The 23,389-nt window shown below is 39.2% G+C and overlaps 1 protein-coding gene across 3 annotated transcripts in view; it reads left to right on the plus strand.

Moving 5' to 3' along the window:
• Positions 1–467: 467 nt before the first annotated feature.
• The window catches only part of specc1la (sperm antigen with calponin homology and coiled-coil domains 1-like a), a 32,599-nt gene continuing 9,677 nt past the window's right edge, over positions 468–23,389 (plus strand). Inside the window, exons 1-7 of one of the 3 annotated variants that reach the window (XM_061279547.1) lie at positions 468–864; positions 2,328–2,509; positions 5,407–5,566; positions 5,657–5,795; positions 19,998–21,619; positions 21,742–21,949; positions 23,142–23,215. In XM_061279547.1, coding sequence (XP_061135531.1) covers positions 5,444–5,566; positions 5,657–5,795; positions 19,998–21,619; positions 21,742–21,949; positions 23,142–23,215 — 2,166 coding nt within the window. In that variant the 5' untranslated portion in view covers positions 468–864; positions 2,328–2,509; positions 5,407–5,443. The remainder of the gene's footprint in view (positions 865–2,327; positions 2,510–5,406; positions 5,567–5,656; positions 5,796–19,997; positions 21,620–21,741; positions 21,950–23,141; positions 23,216–23,389) is intronic. The other 2 variants (XM_061279546.1, XM_061279548.1) reach the window with 2 other exon arrangements.

Genomic DNA, 23,389 nt, shown 5'->3' on the forward strand with positions numbered 1-23,389 from the left:
TTAAAAAATAGGGAGCAAGGCAGGAACACTAAGAAGCCTGAAATAATACTGTAAATATTTGATAAATAATCATGAAAAAGGTGTGAATTACTTACACAAGCACGAGTAACCAAAAATACAAAAAAAGATTGTTTTAAAATATTTAAAAGCTAGATTGGTTTGACTTGTGCGATCAAAACAACCTACACTGCAGTGATTTAAGTCACAAAGAATGCTAAATTTGTATTAAGAAACTTGTCGATAAATGCTTTTTTTGTCGGATTAGAAGAAACATTGAATGAGAAATCCCTTCCATCTTTAAATACAGTTCGTTTTCGTTCCTCCATTACGCGCTGTACCTATTGTTTTTTTTTTGGGGGGGGGGGGGGGGGGTCTCATAAACCCCCAAATCTCACTCATCTGTTTTCAAATATAGTCGGTAAAAGTAAAACGTTGTCAGAAAAATAAATAATGAGAGATGCCAGAAAAAATGAGTACTTGTACTTCGTTACTTCCTACCACTGCATTTGAGACCAATCTAGTACTGTTATACAGTATAATAGTGAGATGCAGCGCAGACTTGTAAATGATTAATATAAACAAAAAGTCAACGTAACTACAACAACACTGATAAATCTGAAAAAATGCAGTCAGGAGAAGCGTACAATGCATTTTCCCCTCCGGCGAGGCGTGATGCTGAGGTGATGCAGATGCAACCAGAAGAGGGTGCAGAGGATCATGTAGCTGCTGTCAGCAGAAGCGACTTGACTTCCAAAACTGATGCTGCCCGCCTGCCTACTCGCGGTGGGATTAACAGCCAGCGTGCCACCACCATCCCGGAGATATTTAACAATCCATCAAATTGGAAAAATAGAGGAAACGCAGGTGTGTGCATTTTCTTTTCTAGTGTGCAGTGTGCTGCTTGTTTGCCGGCTATGCTAACATGGTTAGCTTTGCGATCGCTTTAGCAACCTTAGCATAGTCACAGTTCTGCTCACAACGAAGATAAAATTCCTCGCTGGGTGTACATACTTAGTTCACGTTTTATTTTAAGCATAACCAGATGGATTCTCGTGTGTACGTGTTGTCCGTTTTAAACAATGTATAAGTAATTTCCCCCCCAATATTTTTCCAGATTTTTAGAACTGTCTAGTTCGTGAAAGTATTTTAGATGTGTCCTGAAGATTATTTCAAAATAAACTACGCGACCCATTTCTGGGTGAAGAATGTGCTATGTGTATTTTGTTTTATGATCTGCGTCGATGCCCAATTGTATGGTGTTAAACTTCACTTTGTTTCCGTCATTCATAATGATCGCATCACTCAATTACGACAGTAAAACTTTAGGTTTTAGTTTTAGTCCAACTTTAGGTCATTGTCAGCTCTACTACTACTCAACTAGATGTAATCCATTTTTTTTCATAACCAGTGCGCACATATAGGTTACAGCTACAACTATGACTACGTAGCAGTAGTAATACTTTATATGGAGCATTTCAGCCACTTTGTGCAACTGTATGTCGATATTGATATTTAATACAACTTTTCAATTCAAATGCTGTGGAAGCTAATGACTTGCTTTTGTTTTGAAAGCTATTGTACAAAAAGGAAGCGAAATTACTGAAATTCTCTGCATGCCTGACCCTGTAGCTAACTCGTTAGATGGGGTCCCTTTTTGGCTTTATATGGTCATTTGGCTTGAAACTATAAAAATGTTAATACTGTATCGGCTGTGGTGAACTACTGGAAAGCAAGTAGTTTTTCTGTGTAACTCAAATATTCAAACGCATGCTTTAAACGTTTGAATATTTGAGTTACAGAGTTAATAATGGGCGTTAGCTGTGGTGCTAATGTTGTGGGTGTGCCAAACGCAAATGTCTGCCTGCTCCCCATCTTGAAATAAATCAGCAGGGAACTGATGTTGCCTGGGATCCTCAGGCCATTTGACTGCTACCCCCGTTTAACACACTCTGATCCCTTTTTATATTCATCCCCAGGATGTTTTGGAAGTTTCCTGTAAAAGAGTTTCATTTCTCAGCATTCTAAATGACTTTACCTGATTATTGCTTTGCTGCAGAAAGTGTGTGCATGTGCATTGCTATCCAGGGATGTGTAACAAGAGAAAAATGAAATGTTATTTCCTGGCAAATTTCCAGTACAGCGCTGCAATAGTGCTTTAAAGTATGGGATGTTCTATCTTTGAATAGTGGTTTCATTTTTTCCTTTTTTTTTTGTATATTGTGTTCAGTCAGGAATAATTTATGGTTACTTCGTCTTTTGAATCAGAAGTCGTGCATATTTTAGCATGTGACCTGAAGCTTTAATAGTGTCTGTTCTCTCTCAAGCAGCCTGGTGCCTGCTTGTCCACAAGCACACAGTCTGCCTTGTAGGGTTGTTTCTTTGGAGACGCCATCACAGGAAGCTCTTGTTATGGCAAGGAAGGGCCTCCCTGCTGTTGAAGCTTCAATCAGGAAAGAACGCAGCAAAAGGGGGTCTTTATGAGCAATTAGATCACTTCTATCATTAGCAGGTATTCATTTATTTTTTGTTTGCCACTCATCTTTGCCACTCAGTCTCTTATTAACGACTACCAAAATCCCATATGCATGGCGTGGTAGTCTCCGCCGTAAACTCGGTATTCAGTACAAGATTTTAGTCCAGCTGCTTGTTGGCTTGTTTGTTGGCCAGTCAATTTCCAACTATAGCTCCAGAGGTTTTCCACTTTCAACAATATAACATCTAATATCAAAATCTAGTAGTATGTTGCTAATTTTGCTTCTGAAACATTTTGGGGATATTGGGATTTAGTCTAAGCACAGATACAACTTGCTTATTTGTTTAAAGCTGGTTTCCAAGTTAGACAAACATAGCATAGCAAGAAAAAAAGAGCATGGGACTATTTTTTTATTTTATTTGAATACGGGGGGTTTTGTAATTTATAGAGGAAGCCAGGGAATTCCTGTTTCCCACGCTAATCTTTTTCCATGGCGTATTTGAAGGTTTCAAACCTGGAGCGTCTGTTAAACTCTGCATGCTAATATTCACAGAGGATGATGGAGAACTTTGCAAATAACTGTGTAACTCAACTGAAACAAACTTGAGATGATAATGTTGCATTTTACATTAAATGAAAGTTGGATGAAAGAAAGTTGATACAGTTACTTCCAAATATTTTTCTTTTTTCTCCTTTTATATACCATCATGATTGGTTTGAAATAATAAAACATGATTTTTGTAGATAGACAGCTGGAGGACATCACCAAATTTTCAGTTTCCTGTCTGAAATTTGCTTGAAACCTCACTGCTTTATATATTTATACAAATTGTAAGGCTTTTTTTCTTCATCAAATTCCATCATGTGAAAGTTTTTCCAAACTCGGGGAACTTCCATTTTGCAAGCGAAGAGAAAAAAAAGTTGTAGGAAATTGTTTTGACTCTAACCAGTCAACTTCAATCATTAACAAAGTTGGTAGTTTCAATTTCAGCTAAACACCAATCCGTGTCAAATCCAGGGGACACCCTATTTTAATCATGTAAGAGTGTTCCAACTACACAGGCTGTTTTTATTTTTATTTTTATTTATTACCGGGGTGTGTTGATGCATTGTCTTTGACACTGTCCCTGAACTTTTAACACTGGCGGATTTGCAGTGTAGCTGTGGTCAGCTCACTAACGTGTAATCAGTACTATTCTCTGAAACCATAGTTTTTAGTTTCATCGACATAACAGTACTTTTGCTTCTTTAGAATATTCAAGTACTCGTGCCATATTTTTGTTTTAAAAGGTGCAACAATTAATGGATTAATTGGTGACTAATTGATAAACAAATTAATCAACAACCATTTTAATAATCAAATCATTGTTTGGAGAACTTATGTAATTTAAAATTGTCAAAATCCACTGAATTGTAGCCTCTCACCTGTTCATATTATTAACGAGAACAGATTGATTATATTTATGTCTCAGCAAAATCAATATTGTTTACATTGCTTTTACTTTGGGAAAACAATGATCGTCATATGGCTACAATACAGTGAGGTACAATAAGTAATATAGTTGCTGAATCATAATCAATTCATATTTGGAAATTTTCTGTTACGGAAAATTAAAAGAAAGGCTTTTTATTCGATTCATCAAACAATTAGAAAAATAATCCACCGATTAGTTGATTATTATTGTTGTGGTTTTAGTTGTTTCATTTCTAATCTATTGTATTGCATTAGGGGGACAAAAAATCCTCAAAATTCTACCATTGTTCAAAACTATGCAACTTTGAATACACGTGCCACACGAGAAACATGGAACAGAAAGTGAAAAAGAGTACAGTATTTGAATTGCCTGACCCATGAGGTCACGAGGATTATTCCCTCTGTTTGCGCTGTAATCCCACACTCAGTTGTCAACAATATGGTGCTGTGTGACTTGTAAAGTATTTCGTGTCAGCAATAGTTGAACAATGTTTCCATGCTTTATAATTTGAGCATTACAGTTTTCCTCATCACGTTCTTTGTGTTAAGTTTGGTATGTTAACCACACGTGCTCCCTTTTTTCTTGGATTTCCAATTTTGTTTCATTTTGTTTGCGGGAGTTATGGCTAATACAACTTCCAGTCAGTGAGTCTTATCTTAACTGTTTATTAAACAGTTCAAGCTGCCTGCAAAACAACAGAGATTGATTGTTGAGCGACTTCCCGTGTAAAATAAATCTCTTGGACACACTTTTTCCCCTTTAGAAAGGCTTTGTGCAAAAATACATCCAAGTTTGTGCTAAAGTACTTATGCTATGCTTCCAGCTGTGTCCCAAATAACTTTTCTGGCTATCGTGGCATCAAGAGGTTCTCCTCGTACTTGGATGAAAATCCTGCTCAGCTCAAAGTCTTGAGTTTTCCTGCAAGACTGGTTTCCTCAATTTGGCCAGGATCAACATTTGAGCCATTGCCAAAAGTTACTCCTAACAACTTGTTGCCTCATCTTAGTTCTAATTTATTAATGCCCATTGTTTGCTACCATACCGTATAATAAATGCTTCCTTTAGTTTAAAGCAATGCTCTGCTTAAACGAGGATGCAGACTTTTGTTGTTGTTCATATGTTTCTGTAGTTCATTTCAACTACTGTAATGCTTACTTGCAAATACGTGATAGCCATAATGTGCAGTTTTGCAATTTGAAACATTATTTCTATTTTCTCGGTGTCTAGGCGTGTCCTGATCAGAATCCAGCAACAGAATCTAAGCCGATAAGAGAACCCAAAAATATGTGTAGAGCGAGAGTGCAGTTCTTTTGAACCTGCTCTGGTTTCTTTTTTTTCTTCTCTTCATTCATTTTTAGGAATACCTTTTATGGAAAGAATTCTCCTCCTATGGAAAAGTGAGGCGATAGCACTATATTCTGACACACATTACCTTTCTCCTCCCTCCTGTGTATGCAGACTGAGCTGTAAATGTTTCGGCACCAGAGAACTCAGTATGAAGAAGTCAGTCCGGCCTGTGGTGAGTAAGGTGAGTACTGATCGAGGGAAGGCAGAGGCCGCCGCATCTACCACTGGAAAGCCTGCAGCTAAGACCAACAGTGCCGCACCTCTGTCCAAGGTAAGAAGCATCATCTTGCTTCATGACAGCGTTTGGCGAAGTCGCTGTGTGAGTCTGATTTTTTTTTTCTTCTCATGTTTGTGTTCTCAGGTGAAAAGCAATGATGATCTTTTAGCGGCAATGGGTGGAGGGAATCCTGCATCAAGTAATGCTGTTAGCAAAACTAAGAGAACTTCTTCAATTGGGACCACTGCTAGCAGCGGTGACAACAAGCAAAAAGGAGTCGCGGGTGTGTACTGTAATGTGCTGCTGTAGTCTGAACAACGTACGTGTATACTGCTTCCTCACGTTGCACGTCAATTGGTCCTCATCATAGTTGTCCTTTTAGCCGAGGCGTCATAAAAAGTCATTATAATGGCTGTCATGGGGAGAAAAATTATGGTTATTCTAATTGACAATGATTGACAGGAGGCCTTGAGTACTGCTTGTATTTTCAATTTGTAATTATAATTTTTTTTAAATATAATTTGCATTTGTAGAGGTGTAAAATAAATTTCAATACGCCACGTACATTGATTTTAAGTTTGGGCTCTCTTCACATTATGTACAAAAAGGTGAACAAACGACTTTTCTTGCTGGAACAAAAATGGATTTAATGACATTTGACATGAAACCATCAGCTAAAATCTTGTCACATTGGGAAAGTTCAACATCAACAGTTTTCGTTCTATTGGAAAAGCCAGCTGGTCAGCTGGCACCTATTTGGGTCACTCCTTCTGTTTCTCTAGTGTCTAATTGGCTATTTTTATCACACTGTGACAAGGTTTAGAAATAATAATTAATATAGGAAATTACAGCTTTAGATAGGGACACCGAGTGGTGATTTATTTCTTATTTTTTTAGGGGTTTTATAATTTTATATTTAGAATATGCAGTTGTGGATAAGTATGGTGTTATGACTACAAGTCGACATATTGACAGTTTGGACCATGTATTTTGTTACGAAATGTAAAATGCCACTCGCCCGTTAACAATGCAGCCCTAGATAACATACAAAACACTATTATTGTGTGAAGGCGAAGGCCTTCACACATATGTTATTCTACTTTTTTCACTTTATTATTGTGAAGGCGAAGGCCTTCACACATATGTTATTCTACACCATCTCTATTATTATTATTGTGTGAAGGCGAAGGCCTTCACACATATGTTTATTCTACACCATTCTCTATTATTATTGTGTGAAGGCGAAGGCTTCACACATATGTTATTCTACACCATTCTCTATTATTATTATTATTATATTCTCTTTTAATTCTCCTCACCTTTTGTCCAGTTTCTACTTCCACATAATTCATACGATTCACTCATTCCACTTTCCACGTATTCCAAATATTCACGCGGATGAGCGCTTCCATTTTTCTCGTTCCGAAGATTTTCCGATTCCCGCGAAAATTCCAAAATTCCGACAAATTTTTCCCCAATCCATTCTTCATGGCACATTCGACATTTCACAAAATTTTGTTTTTCACCTCTAACTTCTAACTTTCAACTGTTCATCTTTTGCCTACCTATTCCACAACTTCCCACTTACCAAAAACTTCACATCTTTTATTTTGAAATTCAACCAAAATTCTCTAAAATTTCGTTTTTCTACTCTAATTTCTACATTTTTCAACCGATTCAACCCATTCCAACTTTAAACTGTTCATTATTTTTCTACCGATTCCACAACTTCCCACTTACCAAAAGCTTCACATCTTTTATTTTGAAATTCACACCCAATTCCTTTTCCCTTCTCATTTCTACATTTTTCAACCGATTCAACCCATTCCAACTTTCAACTGTTCATCATTTTTCTACCTATTCCACAACTTCCCACTTACCAAAAACTTCACATCTTTTATTTTGAAATACACACCCAATTTCCTTTTCCCTTCTCATTTCTACATTTTTCAACCGATTCAACCCATTCCAACTTTCAACCGTTCATCATTTTTCTACCTATTCCACAACTTCCCACTTACCAAAAACTTCACATCTTTTATTTTGAAATTCAACCAAAATTCTCTAAAATTTCGTTTTTCTACTCTAATTTCTACATTTTTCGACCGATTCAACCCATTCCAAATGCATTGACCTTATGCTTCCCACATTCACTCCCATTCACCCCCACTTCCACTACGCTTACACATTCAACCCTTGACCCCCAATTCCAGTGTGGCGGCCATCTTGGATTGACCCTCAAGTGCCCCCAATGAACCCAAAATGAACCGGAAGTGCCCCAAATCAAACCGAAAGTGACCCCAAATAGACCGGAAGTGACCTCAGGTAAACCGGAAGTGACCCCAAATCAAACCGGAAGTGACCCCAAATGTACCGGAAGTGACCTTTTTAGACCGGAAATGACCCCTTATAAACCGGAAGTGACCTCAGACGAACCGGAAGTGACCCAAAAATAAACCAAAAGTGACCAAAATAAACCAGAAGTGACCCCAAATAGACCGGAAGTGACCCCAAATAGACCGGAAGTGACCTCTGGTAAACCGGAAGTGACCCCAAATCAAACCGGAAGTGACCCAAAATGAACCGGAAGTTACCTTTTTAGACCGGAAATGACCCCAAATAAACCGGAAGTGACCTCAGCTAAACCGGAAGTGACCCAAATAAACCGGAAGTGACCCCAAATAGACCGGAAGTGACCCCAAATACACCGGAAGTGACCTCTGGTAAACCGGAAGTGACCCCAAATCAAACCGGAAGTGACCCAAAATGAACCGGAAGTGACCTTTTTAGACCGGAAATGACCCCTAATAAACCGGAAGTGACCTTAGACGAACCGGAAGTGACCCAAATTAAACCGGAAGTGACCCAAATAAACCGGAAGTGACCCCAAGTAGACCGGAAGTGACCCAAATCAAGCCGGAAGTGACCTTATTTCAACACTAAGTGCCCCAAATAGCTACATTTGCGCTAACGTCTTCGTTTTTTGTCCGATTTAACCCGTTTCAACATTTTTACCCCAAAAGTGAACCTCCTGAGGCCGTTTTTTTTGGTTTTGTTCCAAATTTAGAAAGATTTTGGCGCAATTGCTTTTTTTTATTTTCCCATTCATTCTCTATGGGGATTCAACATTTGCTCTAACTTCTACATTTTTTAACTGATTCAACCCGTTCCAACTTTCAACTGTTCATCTTTTGCCTACCTATTCCACAACTTCCCACTTACCAACAATTCCAAATTTAAAATTCAACCAAATTCTCCAAAATTTCGTTTTTCTACTCTAACTTCTACATTTTTCTACCGATTCAACCCATTCCAACTTTCAACTGTTCATCTTTTGCCTACCTATTCCACAACTTCCCACTTACCAAATATTCCAAACTTTCAATTTTGAAATTCACCACAAATTCTCCAAATATTCTACATTTCTCAAGTAATTCAACACGTTTCAACATCGTTCGGCAGCATTCCCCGAAAAAGTTATTCATACATTTCGCCTTCACACGCAATTTCTCCAGAAATTGCAAAATTCTAGTTATTATTATTATTCTCTTTTATTCTCCACACTTTTTTGTCCACTTTCATCTTCCACATAATTCATCCGATTCACTCCATTCCACTTTCCACGTATTCCAAATATTCACGCGATGAGCGCTTCCATTTTTCTCGTTCCGAAAATTTTCCGATTCCGCAAAATTCCCAAAATTCCGACAAATTTTTCCCCATCCATTCTTAATGGCACATTCGACATTTCACAAAATTTCGTTTTTCACCTCTAACTTCTACATTTTTCAACCGATTCAACCCATTCCAACTTTCAACTGTTCATCTTTTGCCTACCTATTCCACAACTTCCCACTTACCAAAAATTCCAAATTTTCAAATTTGAAATTCAACCAAAATTCTCTCAAATTCTGTTTTTCTACTCTAATTTCTACATTTTTCAACCGATTCAACCCATTCCAACTTTCAACTGTTCATCTTTTGCCTACCTATTCCACAACTTCCCACTTACCAAAAATTCCAAATTTTCAAATTTGAAATTCAACCAAAATTCTCCAAAATTCAGTTTTTCCACTCTAATTTCTACATTTTTCAACCGATTCAACCCATTCCAACTTTCAACTGTTCATCTTTTGCCTACCTATTCCACAACTTCCCACTTACCAAAAATTCCGAACTTTCACATTTGAAATTCAACCAAATTCTCCAAAATTTCGTTTTTCCACTCTAATTTCTACATTTTTCGACCGATTCAACCCATTCCACATTTATTCCCTTTACTCATCTTATGCTTACCACATTCACTCCCATTCACCCCCACTTCCACTATGCTCACACAATTCAACCCTTGACCCCCAATTCCAGTGTGGCGGCCATCTTGGATGACCCTGAAGTGCCACCAATGAACCCAGAATGAACCGGAAGTGCCCCAAATCAAACCGAAAGTGACCCCAAATAGACCGGAAGTGACCTCAGGTAAACCGGAAGTGACCCCAAATCAAACCGGAAGTGACCCCAAATGTACCGGAAGTGACCTTTTTAGACCGGAAATGACCCCTAATAAACCGGAAGTGACCTCAGACGAACCGGAAGTGACCCAAATTAAACCGGAAGTGACCCAAATAAACCGGAAGTGGCCCCAAATAGACCGGAAGTGACCCCAAATAGACCGGAAGTGGCCTCTGGTAAACCGGAAGTGACCCCAAATCAAACCGGAAGTGACCCCAAATGAACCGGAAGTGACCTTTTTAGACCGGAAATGACCCCAAATAAACCGGAAGTGACCTCAGCTTAACCGGAAGTGACCAGTTTTAAACCGGAAGTGACCCAAATAAACCGGAAGTGACCCAAACTAGACCGGAAGTGACCCAAATCAAACCGGAAGTGACCTTATTTCAACACTGAGTGGCCCAAATAGCTACATTTGCGCTAACCTTTTCGTTTTTTTTCTGATTTAACCCGTTTCAACATTTTTACCCCAAAAGTGAACCTCCTGAGGCCGTTTTTTTTTTTTGTTTCCAAATTTAGAAAGATTTTGGCGCAATTGCTTTTTTTTTTTTTCCCATTCATTCTCTATGGGGATTCAACATTTGCTCTAACTTCTACATTTTTTAACTGATTCAACTCGTTCCAACTTTCAACTGTACATCTTTTGCCTACCTATTCCACAACTTCCCACTTACCAAAAATTCCAAATTCGAAATTCAACCAAATTCTCCAAAATTTCGTTTTTCTACTCTAATTTCTACATTTTTCAACCGATTCAACCCATTCCAACTTTCAACTGTTCATCTTTTGCCTACCTATTCCACAACTTCCCACTTACCAAATATTCCAAACTTTCGATTTTGAAATTCACCACAAATTCTCCAAATATTCTACATTTCTCAAGTAATTCAACACGTTTCAACATCGTTCGGCAGCATTCCCCGAAAAAGTTATTCATACATTTCGCCTTCACACGCAATTTCTCCAGAAATTGCAAAATTCTAGTTATTATTATTCTTCTATTTTATTCTCCACACTTTTTCGACACGTTTCATCTTCCACATAATTCATCCGATTCACTCCATTCCACTTTTCACGTATTCCAAATATTCACGCGACGAGCGCTTCCATTTTTCTCGTTCCGAAAATTTACCGATTCCGCAAAATTCCCAAAATTCCGACAAATTTTTCCCCATTCATTCTTAATGGCACATTCTACATTTCACATTTACGTCGTTCCAATTTCAAATTCACATCATTCAACACATTCTAATCACATTCGGAAGGATTCTCGACATTCCCAAAATTCCCAAATTCGAAAATTTCACGTTTTCACGTTAAAAATTCCGACAAATTTTCACAAAATTTCGTTTTTCACCTCTAACTTCTACATTTTTCAACCGATTCAACTCGTTCAAACTTTCAACTGTTCATCCTTTGCCTACCTATTCCACAACGTCCCACTTACCAAAAACTTCACATCTTTTATTTTGAAATTCAACCAAAATTCTCTAAAATTTCGTTTTTCTACTCTAATTTCTACATTTTTCAACCGATTCAACCCATTCCAACTTTCAACTGTTCATTATTTTTCTACCGATTCCACAACTTCCCACTTACCAAAAGCTTCACATCTTTTATTTTGAAATTCACACCCAATTCCCTTTCCCTTCTCATTTCTACATTTTTCAACCGATTCAACCCATTCCAACTTTCAACTGTTCATCATTTTTCGACCTATTCCACAACTTCCCATTTACCAAAAACTTCACATCTTTTATTTTGAAATTCACACCCAATTCCCTTTTCCCTTCTCATTTCTACATTTTTCAACCGATTCAACCCATTCCAACTTTCAACTGTTCATCATTTTTCTACCTATTCCACAACTTCCCACTTACCAAAAATTTCACATCTTTTATTTTGAAATTCAACCAAGATTCTCTCAAATTCCGTTTTTGTACTCTAATTTCTACATTTTTCAACCGATTCAACCCATTCCAACTTTCAACTGTTCATCATGTTTCTACCTATTCCACAACTTCCCAAAAACTTCACATCTTTTATTTTGAAATTCACACCCAATTCCTTTTTCCCTTCTCATTTCTACATTTTTCAACCGATTCAACCCATTCCAACTTTCAACTGTTCATCATTTTTCTACCTATTCCACAACTTCCCACTTACCAAAAACTTCAATTCTTTTATTTTGAAATTCACACCTAATTCCCTTTTCCCTTCTCATTTCTACATTTTTCAACCGATTCAACCCATTCCAACTTTCAACTGTTCATCATTTTTCTACCTATTCCACAACTTCCCACTTACCAAAAACTTCACATCTTTTATTTTGAAATTCACACCCAATTCCCTTTTCCCTTCTCATTTCTACATTTTTCAACCGATTCAACCCATTCCAACTTTCAACTGTTCATCATTTTTCGACCTATTCCACAACTTCCCACTTACCAAAAACTTCACATCTTTTATTTTGAAATTCACACCCAATTCCCTTTTCCCTTCTCATTTCTACATTTTTCAACCGATTCAACCCATTCCAACTTTCAACTGTTCATCATTTTTCGACCTATTCCACAACTTCCCAAAACCTTCACATCTTTTATTTTGAAATTCACACCCAATTCCTTTTTCCCTTCTCATTTCTACATTTTTCAACCAATTCAACCCATTCCAACTTTCAACTGTTCATCATTTTTCGACCTATTCCACAACTTCCCACTTACCAAAAACTTCACATCTTTTATTTTGAAATTCGCCACAAATTCTCCAAATATTCTACATTTCTCAAGTAATTCAACACGTTTCAACATCGTTCGGCAGCATTCCCCGAAGAAGTTATTCATACATTTCGCCTTCACACGCAATTTCTCCAGAAATTGCAAAATTCTAGTTGTGTGAAGGCGAAGGCCTTCACACATATGTTATTCTACTCCATTTACTTTATTATTATTGTGTGAAGGCGAAGGCCTTCACACATATGTTATTCTACTTTTTTCACTTTATTATTATTATTATTATATTTTATTCTCCTCACTTTTTTGTCCCGCTTCTTCTTTCACAAAATTCATCCGATTCACTCCATTCCACTTTTCACGTATTCCAAATATTCAGGAAAGGGTGGCTTGTATTTTTCTCATTCCGAAAATTTTCCGATTCCGCAAAATTCCCAAAATTCCGACAAATTTTTCCCCATCCATTCTTAATGGCACATTCGACATTTCACAAAATTTCGTTTTTCACCTCTAACTTCTACATTTTTCAACCGATTCAACCCATTCCAACTTTCAACTGTTCATCTTTTGCCTACCTATTCCACAACTTCCCACTTACCAAAAATTCCAAATTTTCAAATTTGAAATTCAACCAAAATTCTCTCAAATTCCGTTATTCCACTCTAATTTCTACATTTTTCAACCGATTCAACCCGTTCCAACTTTCAACTGTTCATCTTTTGCCTACCTATTCCACAACTTCCCACTTACCAAAAATTCCAAATTCTCAAATTTGAAATTCAACCAAAATTCTCTAAAATTTCGTTTTTCTACTCTAATTTCTACATTTTTCGACCGATTCAACCCATTCCAAATGCATTCACCTTATGCTTCCCACATTCACTCCCATTCACCCCCACTTCCACTATGCTTACACATTCAACCCTTGACCCCCAATTCCAGTGTGGCGGCCATCTTGGATTGACCCTCAAGTGCCCCCAATGAACCCAAAATGAACCGGAAGTGCCCCAAATCAAACCGAAAGTGACCCCAAATAGACCTGAAGTGACCTCAGGTAAACCGGAAGTGACCCCAAATCAAACCGGAAGTGACCCCAAATGTACCGGAAGTGACCCTTTTAGACCGGAAATGACCCCTAATAAACCGGAAGTGACCACAGACGAACCGGAAGTGACCCAAATTAAACCGGAAGTGACCCAAATAAACCGGAAGTGACCCCAAATAGACCGGAAGTGACCCCAAATAGACCGGAAGTTACCTCTGGTAAACCGGAAGTGACCCCAAATCAAACCGGAAGTGACCCCAAATGTACCGGAAGTGACCCTTTTAGACCGGAAATGACCCCTAATAAACCGGAAGTGACCACAGACGAACCGGAAGTGACCCAAATTAAACCGGAAGTGACCCAAATAAACCGGAAGTGACCCTAAATAGACCGGAAGTGACCCCAAATAGACCGGAAGTGACCTCTGGTAAACCGGAAGTGACCCCAAATCAAACCGGAAGTGACCCCAAATGAACCGGAAGTTACCTTTTTAGACCGGAAATGACCCCAAATAAACCGGAAGTGACCTCAGCTAAACCGGAAGTGACCTGTTTTAAACCGGAAGTGACCCAAATAAACCGGAAGTGACCCAAATTAGACCGGAAATGACCCGAATCAAGCCGGAAGTGACCTTATTTCAACACTAAGTTCCCCAAATAGCTACATTTGCGCTAACGTCTTCGTTTTTTGTCCGATTTAACCCGTTTCAACATTTTTACCCCAAAAGTGAACCTCCTGAGGCTGTTTTTTTTTGTTTTGTTCCAAATTTAGAAAGATTTTGGCGCAATTGCTTTTTTTTATTTTCCCATTCATTCTCTATGGGGATTCAACATTTGCTCTAACTTCTACATTTTTTAACTGATTCAACCCGTTCCAACTTTCAACTGTACATCTTTTGCCTACCTATTCCACAACTTCCCACTTACCAAAAATTCGAAATTCAACCAAATTCTCCAAAATTTCGTTTTTCTACTCTAATTTCTACATTTTTCAACCGATTCAACCCATTCCAACTTTCAACTGTTCATCTTTTGCCTACCTATTCCACAACTTCCCACTTACCAAATATTCCAAACTTTCAATTTTGAAATTCACTACAAATTCTCCAAATATTCTACATTTCTCAAGTAATTGAACACGTTTCAACATCGTTCGGCAGCATTCCCCGAAAAAGTTATTCATACATTTCGCCTTCACACGCAATTTCTCCAGAAATTGCAAAATTCTAGTTATTATTATTATTCTTCTATTTTATTCTCCTCACTTTTTTGTCCCGTTTCATCTTTCACATAATTCATCCGATTCACTCCATTCCACTTTTCACGTATTCCAAATATTCAGGAAAGGGGTGCTTGTATTTTTCTCATTCCGAAAATTTTCCGATTCCGCAAAATTCCCAAAATTCCGACAAATTTTTCCCCATCCATTCTTAATGGCACATTCGACATTTCACAAAATTTCGTTTTTCACCTCTAACTTCTACATTTTTCAACCGATTCAACCCATTCCAACTTTCAACTGTTCATCTTTTGCCTACCTATTCCACAACTTCCCACTTACCAAAAATTCCAAATTTTCAAATTTGAAATTCAACCGAAATTCTCTCAAATTCCGTTATTCCACTCTAATTTCTACATTTTTCAACCGATTCAACCCGTTCCAACTTTCAACTGTTCATCTTTTGCCTACCTATTCCACAACTTCCCACTTACCAAAAGTTCCAAATTTTCAAATTTGAAATTCAACCAAAATTCTCTCAAATTCCGTTATTCCACTCTAATTTCTACATTTTTCAACCGATTCAACCCGTTCCAACTTTCAACTGTTCATCTTTTGCCTACCTATTCCACAACTTCCCACTTACCAAAAATTCCAAATTCTCAAATTTGAAATTCAACCAAAATTCTCTAAAATTTCGTTTTTCTACTCTAATTTCTACATTTTTCGACCGATTCAACCCGTTCCACATTTATTCCCCTTATTCACCTTATGCTTACCACATTCACTCCCATTCACCCCCACTTCCACTATGCTTCCCACATTCACTCCCATTCACCCCCACTTCCACTATGCTTACACAATTCAACCCTTGACCCCCAATTCCAGTGTGGCGGCCATCTTGGATGACCCTGAAGTGCCACCAATGAACCCAGAATGAACCGGAAGTGCCCCAAATCAAACCGAAAGTGACCCCAAATAGACCGGAGGTGACCTCAGGTAAACCGGAAGTGACCCCAAATCAAACCGGAAGTGACCCCAAATGTACCGGAAGTGACCATTTTAGACCGGAAATGACCCCTAATAAACCGGAAGTGACCTCAGACGAACCGGAAGTGACCCAAATTAAACCGGAAGTGACCCAAATTAAACCGGAAGTGACCCAAATAAACCGGAAGTGACCCCAAATAGACCGGAAGTGACCTCTGGTAAACCGGAAGTGACCCCAAATCAAACCGGAAGTGACCCCAAATGAACCGGAAGTGACCTATTTAGACCGGAAATGACCCCAAATAAACCGGAAGTGACCTCAGCTAAACCGGAAGTGACCTGTTTTAAACCGGAAGTGACCCAAATAAACCGGAAGTGACCCAAACTAGACCGGAAGTGACCCGAATCAAACCGGAAGTGACCTTATTTCAACACTGAGTGGCCCAAATAGCTACATTTGCGCTAACTTTTTCGTTTTTTGTCTGATTTAACCCGTTTCGACATTTTTACCCCAAAAGTGAACCTCCTGAGGCCGTTTTTTTTTTTTGTTCCAAATTTAGAAAGATTTTGGCGCAATTGCTTTTTTTTATTTTCCCATTCATTCTCTATGGGGATTCAACATTTGCTCTAACTTCTACATTTTTTAACTGATTCAACTCGTTCCAACTTTCAACTGTACATCTTTTGCCTACCTATTCCACAACTTCCCACTTACCAAAAATTCCAAATTCGAAATTCAACCAAATTCTCCAAAATTTCGTTTTTCTACTCTAATTTCTACATTTTTCAACCGATTCAACCCATTCCAACTTTCAACTGTTCATCTTTTGCCTACCTATTCCACAACTTCCCACTTACCAAAAATTCCAAACTTTCAAATTTGAAATTCACCACAAATTCTCCAAATATTCTACATTTCTCAAGTAATTCAACACGTTTCAACATCGTTCGGCAGCATTCCCCGAAAAAGTTATTCATACATTTCGCCTTCACACGCAATTTCTCCAGAAATTGCAAAATTCTAGTTATTATTATATTTTATTCTCCTCACTTTTTTGTCCCGTTTCATCGTCCACATAATTCATCCGATTCACTCCATTCCACTTTTCACGTATTCCAAATATTCAGGAAAGGGTGGCTTCCATTTTTCTCATTCCGAATATTTTCCGATTCCGCAAAATTCCCCAAATTCCGACAAATTTTTCCCCATTCATTCTTAATGGCACATTCGACATTTCACATTTACGTCGTTCCAATTTGAAATTCACATCATTCAGCACATTCTAATCACATTCGGAAGGATTCTCGATATTCCCAAAATTCCCAAATTCGAAAATTTCACGTTTTCACGTTATAAATTCCGACAAATTTTCACAAAATTTCGTTTTTCACCTCTAACTTCTACATTTTTCAACCGATTCAACTCGTTCCAACTTTCAACTGTTCATCTTTTGCCTACCTATTCCACAACGTTCCACTTACCAAAAACTTCACATCTTTTATTTTGAAATTCAACTAAAATTCTCTTAAATTCCGTTTTTCTACTCTAATTTCTACATTTTTCAACCGATTCAACCCATTCCAACTTTCAACTGTTCATCATTTTTCTACCTATTCCACAACTTCCCACTTACCAAAAACTTCACATCTTTTATTTTGAAATTCAACCAAAATTCTCTCAAATTCCGTTTTTGTACTCTAATTTCTACATTTTTCAACCGATTCAACCCATTCCAACTTTGAACTGTTCATCATTTTTCTACCTATTCCACAACTTCCCAAATACTTCACATCTTTTATTTTGAAATTCACACCCAATTCCTTTTTCCCTTCTCATTTCTACATTTTTCAACCGATTCAACCCATTCCAACTTTCAACTGTTCATCATTTTTCTACCTATTCCACAACTTCCCACTTACCAAAAACTTCACATCTTTTATTTTGAAATTCACACCCAATTCCCTTTTCCCTTCTCATTTCTACATTTTTCAACCGATTCAACCCATTCCAACTTTCTACTGTTCATCATTTTTCTACCTATTCCACAACTTCCCAAAAACTTCACATCTTTTATTTTGAAATTCACACTCAATTCCCTTTTCCCTTCTCCTTTCTACATTTTTCAACCGATTCAACCCATTCCAACTTTCAACTGTTCATCATTTTTCTACCTATTCCACAACTTCCCACTTACCAAAAACTTCACATCTTTTATTTTGAAATTCACACCCAATTCCCTTTTCCCTTCTCATTTCTACATTTTTCAACCGATTCAACCCATTCCAACTTTCAACTGTTCATCATTTTTCTACCTATTCCACAACTTCCCACTTACCAAAAACTTCACATCTTTTATTTTGAAATTCACACCCAATTCCCTTTTCCCTTCTCATTTCTACATTTTTCAACCGATTCAACCCATTCCAACTTTCAACTGTTCATCATTTTTCGACCTATTCCACAACTTCCCAAAACCTTCACATCTTTTATTTTGAAATTCACACCCAATTCCTTTTTCCCTTCTCATTTCTACATTTTTCAACCGATTCAACCCATTCCAACTTTCAACTGTTCATCATTTTTCTACCTATTCCACAACTTCCCACTTACCAAAAACTTCACATCTTTTATTTTGAAATTCACACCCAATTCCCTTTTCCCTTCTCATTTCTACATTTTTCAACCGATTCAACCCATTCCAACTTTCAACAGTTCATCATTTGTCTACCTATTCCACAACTTCCCACTTACCAAAAACTTCACATCTTTTATTTTGAAATTCACACTCAATTCCCTTTTCCCTTCTCATTTCTACATTTTTCAACCGATTCAACCCATTCCAACTTTCAACTGTTCATCATTTTTCTACCTATTCCACAACTTCCCACTTACCAAAAACTTCACATCTTTTATTTTGAAATTCACACCCAATTCCCTTTTCCCTTCTCATTTCTACATTTTTCAACCGATTCAACCCATTCCAACTGTTCATCATTTTTCTACCTATTCCACAACTTCCCACTCCTCAAAAACTTCACATCTTTTATTTTGAAATTCACACCCAATTCCCTTTTCCCTTCTCATTTCTACATTTTTCAACCGATTCAACCCATTCCAACTTTCAACTGTTCATCATTTTTCGACCTATTCCACAACTTCCCAAAACCTTCACATCTTTTATTTTGAAATTCACACCCAATTCCTTTTTCCCTTCTCATTTCTACATTTTTCAACCGATTCAACCCATTCCAACTTTCAACTGTTCATCATTTTTCGACCTATTCCACAACTTCCCACTTACCAAAAACTTCACATCTTTTATTTTGAAATTCGCCACAAATTCTCCAAATATTCTACATTTCTCAAGTAATTCAACACGTTTCAACATCGTTCGGCAGCATTCCCCGAAGAAGTTATTCATACATTTCGCCTTCACACGCAATTTCTCCAGAAATTGCAAAATTCTAGTTTGTTATGCTCTAAAAACACTAATAAGAATTTTAAGAGCTTTTTTTTAAATAGCAATTTTAGACCTGTTTAGACCATGTTGTTAGCTTACCAGAAGCTGAGCCGCACTATATTTGTCCGCAGAAAAGGTTTTGTGGCAAGAGTGTGAGGTCGTTGCACCATTTTTTCTTCTCTAATTCAAGATTCAAGAGTTTTTATTTGCTATGTTTGAGCGTGCCAAACAAGGAAATATGTTCTGTGTTCTAATTATCGCCCCGGCATACTGCAAAATTGCCCCTACTTGACATTTGTGCTTAACATATTTCCAGCACTGATGTATGCTGACATCTTGTGTCGCATCATGCAAAATGATGGTGGACCTTCTTTTGTTTTGGTTTTTGAGAGGCTCATTTGTCCTAAGAAATGTAGCACGTGTCAACGAGAGATTCTACTCTACATTGATTTTAGTACAATTTGTCTGTTTTTGTTTTGAGAAAAATGTAACAATATTATGGTTGGGTTTTTTTTTTGTCTCTGAATAAGGTTCCTCAACCAAGCGTATGACATCATCAACCCCAAAGGAGCCAAATTCTTCACGAGACCGTCTTCGGACATCCAGGACATCAGCTAATAAAAAACAGCTGGTCTCAGGGACAGCGGCAGGCGATGCAGCCTCAGGGAAGCGCTCTCGCAACCAGATCCTGAGCGAGCCCGAGAGCCGTATGAGCAAGTCAAGATCCGATGGCCAGATCAGCGATAAGGTGGCACTGGAGACAAAAGTCAACGACCTGCTAGGTCTTGCTAAGAGCAAAGATGTGGAGATTTTGCACCTTCGCAATGAACTGAGAGACATGAGGGTCCAGCTCGGCATGGAAGGAAAAGACTCTCCTCCACAGGAAGGAGCAGAGGAAGGGGAGAAGGCACACGTCTCCGCCATCACAGCAGCCGACGTAGAGTCCACGCTGCTTTTGTTACAAGAGCAGAACCAGGCCATCAGAGAAGAGCTCAACCTATTGAAAAGTGAAAATCGAATGCTCAAGGACCGTCTCAATGCGCTGGGCTTTTCTCTAGAGCAGAGGCTGGATGGCTCTGACAAGTTGAGCTACCCGTCGCTGAGTCCAGACTTGGCAGCAGGTAGTGGGCAGAGTGAGGGTGGAGCCACCCTGACTTCCTCAGCGGAGGGGTCGGCCCCCGGTTCCTTAGAGGATCTGCTCACCGGTCACCAGCACGGCGGCTCGGCGGACAATCTTGACAGCGAATCCAGCGAGGTCTATCAGGCCGTCACCTCCAGCGACGATGCGCTGGACGCCCCCTCGGGAGCCTCTTCGTCCTCCGAATGTGAGTCTGCTCCCAGCAGGGAGCGCTCACGGAGGGGCAGCAGCGGAAACGCCAGCGAGGTGTCAGTCGCCTGTCTCACAGAGCGCATCCATCAAATGGAGGAGAACCAGCATAGCACTTCCGAGGAGCTGCAGGCCACGTTGCAGGAGCTGGCCGACCTGCAGCAAATCACCCAAGAGTTGAATGGGGAGAACGAGCGGCTCGGCGAGGAGAAGGTCATCCTCATGGACTCGTTGTGCCAGCAGAGCGACAAGCTGGAGCTCTACGGTCGACAGATCGAGTACCTGCGCTCTTTGCTGGACGAGCATCATATCTCGTACGCGCTTGAGGAGGACATCAAGAGCGGCCGCTACATGGAGCTGGAGCAGCGCTACGCCGACCTGGCAGATAACGCCCGCTTTGAGAGAGAGCAGCTGTTGGGGGTGCAGCAACACCTGTCCAACACCTTGAAGATGGCCGAGCAGGACAACGCCGAAGCCCAAGAGGTTATCGGAGCCCTGAAGGAGAGGAACCACCAAATGGAGCGTGTCCTGGACTCGGAGCGACAAGAACGGGCGGCCATGGCAGCTGCGCTTGACGAATACAAAGCGGCAGTGAGCAGCGACCAGGCGGAGCTGAGCCGCTGCCGAGCCCAGTTGGACCAGGAGAGGCAGAGGGTTGCTGAGCTGTACTCGCTTCACACAGCAGGAGACAAAAATGACATCTGCCAGCTTTTGGAAAGTGCGCGACAGGGGAAGGAGGAGGCTGAGGCCAACGCTGCAAAAGTGCAGGATGAGCTAGAACAAGCTCACAATGACCTTGCCCTACTGCAGGACACTCTCAGTAAGGTCCGTTTGGGAGAGACACTCTTTGTGGCTCTTGTATGAAAGCTCAAAGTAGTGAAGAAAATATATCTAAAAACTCTTTGTTGCTGTTTGAATGATTGACCTCCGTTCTTCTGTGCAAACAGCTCGACAGGGAATATCGAGATTTCCAACAGCAGGTGCAGCAGCAGATGGCTGAGCAAGCGCACGTCCTCGAGAAACAGCGTGTGGAGCTGCAGGAAAAGGAGACGGAGATCGTCGACATGAAGGAGACCATCTTTGAGCTGGAAGACGAAGTGGAGCAGCACCGAGCTCTAAAGCTGCATGACAACCTCATCATCACCGACCTTGAGAGTAAGCAGCACGCACGCCCGCATGCACACGCGCTGAACTGCAACGTCATGTTTTGTTTTTTTTTCCCCTGAATTTACACAATGTGCTGTCTGTAATCAAGGTCCAGCCAAGTACAACATTAGCCTTGACAGTAAGTATGTGTTGCTGATTGCAGAACTTGCTGCTTGCCATCATGTGATAAGATAAACACAAGTACATGGCAAGTTACGAGTCTTTTACTTCAGGTTGAAATCTGGCAGTATTTGGCTTTCCACTGAATATTATATATATTCCAGTTTGAAAATTGACAGCATTTTATAGAGACAAACCCAAAAAAACGCTGTTTTCTCCATTAACGTTCTTTTCATGAAAAGAGAATTTGGGATTGTTTCCACCGTTGTCAATTAATGAAAAACTCATGCTTTCATCAACCCTCAAACACACATCAATGAACGGATGAAAGGACAAAGCAAATATAGTTCCGAACTTTTTGTGGACATGATTTTGTCCATAAAAGAAACGAGACAAGGTCATAGGAAGAACCAATTGATGAGGCTAAAACAGGATACCATAAAAAAAATATTGATTGTAAACTTAAATGCTGTTTTCCTTTTTTAAAACTGTGAAATGAAAAGTGGATTAGCTGCACTCCCTCTATCTGCAAGAATGAAAACAGAAAATCTGGAAGTCATTTCCGAACTTTCTATAAGAGTCCGTGTCAGGGCCAAGCATGTGGTAGAAGGCTGTCGACAGACCACTCAGCGAGACGCAGCCGTATTGTTTGTGCAAAGAGGCAGCTTGTGGCTACGAGGAGATAAGGGTGGTCCGTTTATGTTACATATTAGCTGAGCTGAAGTTGTCGCTAAATTCCTTGGCTGACTGCAAATGAGCAGGACGTTAGCATTTATTTGATAATTAGCTTCAACTAGACACTGCACTGTGACATTTACAACCAAAGAGGTTTTTTTTTTAGTACACTGTTAACTCATATTGATCCACCCTAATGTTACACACAATTTAAAAGTTAGTCTTTAAAGCAATTACTATGTTCAAGTGCACTGTGGTGATGATAATAAATAAATAAAAAAATGGGGGAAAAAAGGTTTCCCGTATGATAGCACATCAAAATGACACACCCTCACATTGTTGCGTTTGTCCAACTTTGAGGATCTTGTTTACCAGCTCATTGAATGCATCTACATTCTTTTTACAGACTCTGTAAAGAAGCTGCAGGACCAGAAACACGACATGGAACGAGAGATAAAGATCCTTCATCGCAGACTCAGGGTAAGTCAGCCATGGCTCCACTTTGAAATGGCAAATAGTCAGGGCAAAATAGTCCAAGAATGATGTACTGTTTTGAGAATAAACTTGTACTTTTGTGAAAAAAGGCCATCATTCTTTGGGGATAGTTTTATTAGTATAGTTTTATTTATTTGCATAAAGACATGTTCAGAGGAG

Source organism: Syngnathus typhle, linkage group LG5 (assembly GCF_033458585.1).
Source record: "Syngnathus typhle isolate RoL2023-S1 ecotype Sweden linkage group LG5, RoL_Styp_1.0, whole genome shotgun sequence".
Taxonomy (NCBI): domain Eukaryota; kingdom Metazoa; phylum Chordata; class Actinopteri; order Syngnathiformes; family Syngnathidae; genus Syngnathus; species Syngnathus typhle.